At 54.1% G+C, this 7,818-nt stretch overlaps 1 protein-coding gene across 1 annotated transcript; it reads left to right on the top strand.

Annotated features, from left to right (window-relative positions):
- The first annotated feature begins 3,420 nt into the window (after positions 1–3,420).
- Positions 3,421–4,735, top strand: LOC127302585 (NDR1/HIN1-like protein 1). Its single transcript, XM_051333079.2, has one exon. It carries the CDS (start codon positions 3,982–3,984, stop codon positions 4,630–4,632), a length of 651 nt encoding a protein of 216 aa, XP_051189039.1. The 5' UTR covers positions 3,421–3,981; the 3' UTR covers positions 4,633–4,735.
- The last annotated feature ends 3,083 nt before the right edge of the window (positions 4,736–7,818 follow it).

Genomic DNA, 7,818 nt, shown 5'->3' with positions numbered 1-7,818 from the left:
ATCATCAATGTGTATGGCCCTTGCGTTCACGCCCAAAAAACCGACTTTCTAAACTCCCTCGAGCTGATTTTTGCCTCCCTTACCGGCCCTATTGCTCTTATGGGCGATTTCAACTTAGTTCGTGCTCCGCGTGATAAGTCCAACGATAACTTCAACTCTTCTGAAGCCGCTTCCTTCAATGATTTCATCAACAACCTCGGCCTTATCGATATACCGCTTCTTGACCGGCAATTTACCTGGTCAAATCAGCAAAATCCCCCCATTTTGGCTCGTCTAGACCGGGTGCTTGTCAACCCAGAATGGAGCCTCGCCCTCCCGGACTCGACGCTCACCTCCTCCTCCCGCCCCACTTCTGACCATGTCCCTCTTCACCTTGCTGCTTCCTCAAAAGCCCCCCGCAGCTCTATCTTCAGGATGGAAAACTCTTGGCTCTCCCACTCAGATTTCCCCCACATTGTTTCCGCAAACTGGAACAGTGTGGGCGCCTCGCACTTGCACCTCCCTTCCGTTGGGCGTCTGTGCCTTAAGCTTAAACGGATTAGGTCTGCTGCTAGGGCTTGGGCCAAGGATCGGCGCCTCCCCTCCATCTACCTGGTTAATTGTCGCTCTGTTATCTCCTTCCTGGACCGGTTGGAAGAAGTTCGTAACCTCTCCCCCCTGGAATCTCGCCTTCGCGCTGTTGCAAAAATTCACCTTAGTAAAAAAAATGCTGATAAGGCGAACTACTGGCGACAGCGCGCAAAAATTAAACATTGCACTCTGGGTGATGAAAACTCTCGTTACTTCCACCTTTGCGCCTCCGGGCGCCTCAGGAAAAACCAGATTAAGTCTCTGGAGGCTGACGATGGAAACCCCATCTTTTCTCACCTAGGCAAAGCTAACATTCTCCATGGCTTCTTCCGTGACCTTCTGGGGACTCCGGTTCTCTCTTCTGACAACCTTGATCTCTCATCCCTTGTTCGCTCTACCTCCCTTACCTCCTCCCAGGCTGCCTCGTTGGTTCGCCCTTTCACCATTGATGAGATAAAAGCCGCTCTCTTCTCCATGAATGACAACTCCAGCCCAGGTCCGGATGGTTTTGGTCCTGCTTTCTTCAAGCGGAACTGGAACCTCGTGAAAGACAACCTCCTTGAATCTCTGGCCGATTTCCACTCCCTCAACTCCGATCTTCGCCCAATCAACAAATCCTACATTGTTCTCCTCCCGAAAAAAGAGGGTGCCAACAAGGCGGACAGTTTCCGCCCTATCTCCCTTCAAAATTGTTGCCTCAAGATCCACTCTAAATGCCTAACCCTTCGCCTCCGCGACCTGATCCCCTATCTTGTCCACCCCGACCAGACCGGCTTCATCTCTGGGAGGGCCATTGCCGAAAATTTTGTGTATGCTGCGGACATTGTCCAAGCCTGCCACCGCAGATCGGCTCCCGCGGCAGTTTTCAAACTTGATTTCCGCAAGGCCTTTGACTCTATTGGTTGGGACGCCCTCGACAGGATCCTTTCGGCCAAGGGGTTTCCTGACCTTTGGTGCACCTGGATTAAAAATCTCAATCTCTCTAGCCACACAGCCGTCCTCCTTAACGGAGTTCCCGGACGGTGGATTCAATGTCGTCGAGGGCTCCGCCAGGGAGACCCCCTGTCCCCTTTCCTCTTCGACATCATTGTAGATGTCCTTCAGCAAATGCTCCTCCAAGCCTCCAGGGAGGGACTCCTCCTTCACCCTCTTGTCGATGATCTCCCCTGTCCCATCCTCCAGTATGCTGATGATACCCTCATCATCATCAGGGCCATTCCCGAGCATGTCGTCAACCTGAAAAGGGTCCTCGACGCCTTCTCCGCGGCCACGGGTCTCACTATTAACTTCCATAAAAGCACGTTTGTCCCCATCAAGACTGACCCGGCTATCTCCCTTGCCATGGCTACCTCCTTTGGGTGCGTCGTCTCCTCCTTCCCCCAGACCTATCTTGGCCTTCCCCTCTCAACCCATAAACTTCGCTTCGCCGATTTTGCCCCCATCATCTCCAAGAGCGACAAACGCCTCTCCGGGTGGAGAGGTCGCTTCCTCCCCATTGGTGGGCGCTTGATTCTTGTCAACTCCGTTCTCACCTCCATGATCTCCCACGCTATGGGCGCCGGCCTCCTTCCGGTCGGCGTCATTGAAGCCATTGACAAACGACGTCGGGCGTTTCTGTGGACTGGCAATGAAACTTGCAATGGCGGGCAGTGCAAAGTCGCCTGGCCAGACGTCTGTACCCCAAAAGCTCTTGGGGGTCTAGGCATTCTCTCTATCCCCGCCCAAAACTCGGCGCTTCTCGCCAAATTCCTTACAAAACTCCACTCTGATTCCACCGCCCCTTGGGCATGCTGGTTCCGCCGGATGTACGGTTGGGGGGCGTCCAGGGATCTTGGCGATCATCACTATCTTGATACTCCTGTTTGGAAGGACATTTTGGCCGGACTCGACACCTTTCGCTCCATTTCCAAGGTCGTTGTTGGAAACGGTAACTCCACTGCCTTCTGGCTTGACCTTTGGCTCGGATCCACCCCTTTTTACATCCGCTTCCCATGCCTCTTCTCCCACTCCATCCGCCCCCATGCCAATGTCGCTTCCATCCTTCGCTCCGGCCTCCCCCTGAACCTTGGGCCGCGCCTTTCGACCGCTGCCGTGACCGAGCTCCGTGTGCTTACCTCCGAGTTTAGCTCCTTGGAGCTCCGTGATAACCCGGACTTTCGTGATAGCCGCCTCAATAACAAAAAGCTTTCAAACAAAAGTTTCTATGTCAATTCTTTCAGGCATCTGCAGACTGACGAGCTGGCCGTGGGGATCTGGAGGAGCGCTGCCCCCCTAAAGTGCAAGGTTTTCTGCTGGCTTGCTAGACGTTGGCGCCTCCAAACCAATGCGAGACGGTTCCGGCATCACCTCTCCACCTCCGCAACCTGCCTCTCCTGCCCTGAAGACGAAGATATTGATCACCTCCTGCTTCTATGCCCCCGCGCTCAGGAAGTCTGGCATTTCTTCCACAACAACTTCGGCTCCCGCGGGGTCGCCCACTTCACAGACATTTGGTTGGCTCGAGACCACTCCTACGAGGAAGCCACGATCAACACCGCCATCGCTTGGACCATTTGGAAGAGGCGGAACGCGCTTGCCTTTAATGGAATTGTGGAAGACCTCTCCCTCGCCTCCCGTCGCTGCATTGAGGATGTTAGGCTTTGGGCCTATCGTTGTAACACTCCCTCCTCCGCCGACGCTCTTAATTTTTGGTGTAATAGCTATGACCCCCCCTGAACTACTCCCTCCTACTCTACTCCCCTCTGCCCTCTAAAAACTGTTGTAATGTTCCCTGGTTATGCTCCTTTCTGGAGTAGTTTAATATAATCGTTCAGGCTGGCGCAAGCCCGCCGTAGTCCAGGTCAAAAAAAAAAAAGTTGGAGATAGGTTAGCTGAAAAATTCGGCTGCCACACATATCTCAGCTGCTGAAGGCGCCGCCGCAGCTGGGCTGCGGGGTACTAGTTTCGGTCCTGGCAACTGCAGTTGCTCTGAAATTTCCCCTCTGCCTGACATGCTACCCTTTGAAACCTTGAGGCTGCCCAAACTTCGAGCATCCTTCATGCTCGATGACATTTTGTAATCTTCTTCCTCTGGCTGCTGCAACTCTCTTTCTGTTTCGGACGAACGTACGCCCTTGTCTTGTTTCGTTCAAGTAATGGAACAGTCCAGTATGATGACGCACACTCCAGCACATTCGCATATCCTCCGTCTGTATCCCCGTTCTTGCTATTGTCCAGCTGCACAGCGCCGTGTGCAGCCACCGCAGTACGATCCAGAGGCCTCTCGCCGCACCACCGCGCGTGTGCGGCTAAACCACATTGCGATGATGTGCACGAAAACACCAAAGCCGAAAACCCGCGGCGACGGACGTGCCAAAACCGCCGATAAAGCTCCGAGCGAAGCCAAACGCCGGCGCACCACCGACAGCTCAAATGGAGAAGCTCAAGAAACATCTCTGCGAGCTCCACCGCGGCGGCGGCGGCCGCCTCCTCGCGACCTACCTCCTCGCCGCCGCCGTCGTCGCGGGCGTCCTCGCGCTCGCCCTCCTCCTCGTCTACCGCCCCATGAAGCCGCAGGCCTCCGTGGCGCGCGCCGCCGTGTTCCGCCTCGCCAGCGCCACCGCTGCCAACAACAGCTCGGCGCCCGCGCCCTACGCGGTCTCCGCCAGCCTGCAGTTCACGCTGCTGCTGCACAACCCCAGCGACCGCGCCGCCGTGCTCTACGACGGCCTGCTCGCCTACGCGTCCTACCGCGGGGAGCCCGTCACCCCGCCCGCGCAGCTACCGGCGCTCGTCCAGGAGCGCGGCGCCGACGTCGCGCTGTCGCCGGTTCTCGGCGGCGGCGCCCCCGTGCCGGTGTCGGCGGACGCGGTGCGCGCGCTGGCCGCGGACGGCGCGGCGAGGCGCGTGCAGCTCCGGCTCGTCGTCGTGGGACGGGTCAGGTACAGGGCCGGGCCGTTCAGGACCGGGTGGCGGGACCTGTACGTGCGGTGCGACGCCATTGTCGGGCTGGGCGTGAATGCCTCGGCGGGCGGCGGGGACGTGCCGCTGCTCGAGTACCCCCGCTGCGCCGTGGACGCTTGAATGCTTGATTCAGTTGGCGCCAGCCGCCAGGCCTCTCATAGGTTTTGGTGTGAAATTGGAGAATAATGAACTGGAAAAAATCATTGCATTCTGGCCCAACCAATTTCATGCGTTGTGAATTGTGATCATCTATTGACTCTGGTCTAACTCTTTGTCTTACAAATTGCATATGTTTTTACATTTGAAATCCTATGTAAATTTGAAAGCTAACCAATAAGTCTACACTTCTGGAGTATAAATCTTACACGGGGCAGAGAACCAATCTGAGGTTGGGTGGTTAGGTGGGTGGTTGTACCCCTAGCCCACCAGAGTTCAAACCCCAGGTTTGACATCTGTGTGTCTCATAAAGGCGGAATATTCATTCAGTGGGAGGCGACGTTCCCGTCGACAGCGAGGCGTCTGTGGTGACTTCGTCAATTTCAAGATCCAATCCGCCGGCTCAGTCTTTCGGAGGTGCTCATAGGGGTAGGGTGTGCGTGTGTGCGTTCATAGGGGTGAGTGTATGCGCGTGTATGTGAGCGTCTGCGTTTGTACTGTGTTTCTCAAAAAAAAAAAATCTTACACGGGGCAGGGTCTTGACAAATGGTTAATTCACAACTATAGCGAATTTGGAAGAAAAGAGAATGATCTACCAATTACCACCTTATGGCCCGAGGTTACAATCACACAAGTAGGGGGGATGTCGACATGGTGAAAAGGCAATAGGGAGGTGCAACTCCTGGCAAGTAGGCTTCCCGTCGTAGGGGTGCACACGTTGGTGAAGGAGGACTGAGAAGGGACGCCAGAGTGGGCGCAGTCCCCGGGTTGTAGTTGCTCCCAGTCTCGCCGCCCAGTCGGTGGGAGGCAAGTTCACATGGGCAGGGAAACAGAGTTCGCTAGTGTTTTCCGGTAGTTAGGAGAGATTCCGACTAGTGTTTTCGGTGGTGGCGGATGATCTCAAGGTCGTTCATACGGTGCTGATCCAACTCGGGCCTCTCCATAGCGATTTGGGGAGAAAAGAGGGTTTCATCTTTGCGGAATTCACAGTTAGTTAACGTCCCGATGTTGCAGGGGAATACAGACTGTCGTCGAGTTATCCACGTTGGACCTTGATCCCCCACGGTGTAGTTTATCCAAAACATTGGCGGTGAAGGTGATGGCGGGCGGAGGTGGAACACACGAGGTCTGACATGGAGATGGGAGAGGGAATGGAGGCAATTTTGGAGGAGGAATAGGAACCTGGATGGGACACGATGGAGGAGGATCGCATGCGATGGGAAGTATGGTGGGGAACAGTTTGGCTCATTATTGACGGATCATCGCTTCGCACTAAAAGAACATTTCACACATGCCACGAGAACCCTAAGATTTTATCTATGGTTAAAAATTGTCCTTACAATGAAACTCCATGAAAATCTTTGTACAAATCCTGTATCTTTTCTAATATCATAAGTCCACGATATAATGTTTGATAAGCACGCCAAATTTTAAGCTGAGACTCCTGCATTTGAAACAAGAAGGCAGTAAATGCAAAAACATTATGAGTAGTGATTGAATTCCCTGAAATCTTACGAGCGGGCGCGTGCCGGATGGATGTCTCGGGCACACGCACCAGACAGTTCAGTTGTCAATAAAATGGTAGGCTAGCTGGTATCATGTGTCATTTTTTTAAAAACTATAACTTTTAAACCGTGCGACCAAATTACAATTCGTTTTCACTACTAAAATCCCCATGACGAGAGCTTCGAAACTAGACCACATTTTCATATGTTTCGACGAATTTTTTTAACAAGCAACTTTGATGCGTGGTTGAGCAACTTTATTGTGCAGCAAACCAACTTTGATGTGCGACAAAGCAACTTTGGTGTGCAACGAACATGTACATTTTTTGGTACACGAAGGCACAACTTTGGTGCCCGACAATAATTTTGGTGTCCATGGGAGCAATTTCAATGTGTGACGAAGCAACTTAAGTGCCCTGCAGAGTAACTTTGGTGCCCGGCGACGCAGTTTTTGAACCCTGCAGAGCAACTTTGGCGCCCGACCGAGCAATTTTTAGTGTCCTGCGAGCAACTTTGTTACTCGGCCGAGCAATTTTAGTGTCCTGTTGTCGTTGCCTATTCGACGGTACCTCGGAGGAGGGATCCTCACGAGGGGGAGAAGAAGTAGGGGCCATAGGGCGGAGTGCACACGAGACGGTGGTACGCGATTTACCCAGCTTCGGAACACCTGCACGACGACAGGGCCTACTGCTGCTTGTCTGGAATTATCTGGGCGCTTTCGCGTTGTTACAATGAGTTGTGGTTGTGCCTCTAGGGCTCCCGGAATCCGGCTTATAAAGGCGCACGGATCTAGGGTTTACATGGAGAGTCCTACCCGGATACAGGTTTCCTAACTACGGTACAATGTCTTGCCGTGTACGCCAAGGATCCTCCCTTCCATCTACGTCGTACCGGATCCGGGTCCCCACTGGGCCTTCATGGATCCGGGTTCCTCCAAAGGTCGGTCGGATCCGGCTCCCTGCTCCTGGGCCGGACATCCTCCGTCAGGATCAACAGCAACTGGGCCGCCCGATGAGCCACATGCCTCATCACCATCTATGGGCCACCCGGGCTTGCCGGATCTAGGCACTGTCGATGGTACACCCATGAAGTATACCCACAACAGTAGCCCCCAGAGTTCTCCGAGTTTCGCCTGCAGTTTCCGCCATGCTTGCACCTTAGGTTTCCGGCATCGTTTGGTAACGCGGAGAAATTTGAAGAACTCCAACTTCACATTTTCTTCTTTCCCAACCTTTAGTCAGAAAATCCCCCATCCTGCGGGACTTCATACATCGACAGTTTCAACATGTCTCCGGGTTACTCCCCCGCTTGCGAATGGGGATTACTTATCTTCGCGCCTTTACCCGGAATCTTTAGCAGACTCAAACGGTTCCGCCAATTCTGGCGCCATTTTCGCGCGATTTGTGCGGTAACTTATCTCTAGCCATTTTTACCGTTAGGGTTTGGGACACGTGTCACGCATCCAACGGCGTGACGCTTGCGTTCCGACCACAGGATGCGGAGCACGAATCTCGTCCCCCCTGCCTATAAATATCCGCCGTCGACCCCCTAACCCTCATTCACCCCCTTTCTATCTCTCTGCGAAGCGCCGCCTCGAGCTGTCTCTCCGCCGTGCCGGAATCTCGCCGGACTCTCGCCGGAGCTG

The sequence above is a fragment of the Lolium perenne genome, chromosome 5 (genome assembly GCF_019359855.2).
Source record: "Lolium perenne isolate Kyuss_39 chromosome 5, Kyuss_2.0, whole genome shotgun sequence".
In the NCBI taxonomy this organism is placed as follows: domain Eukaryota; kingdom Viridiplantae; phylum Streptophyta; class Magnoliopsida; order Poales; family Poaceae; genus Lolium; species Lolium perenne.
The sequence above is the reverse complement of the archived record's forward strand: the minus strand, read 5'-3'. Positions and strand labels throughout refer to the sequence as shown.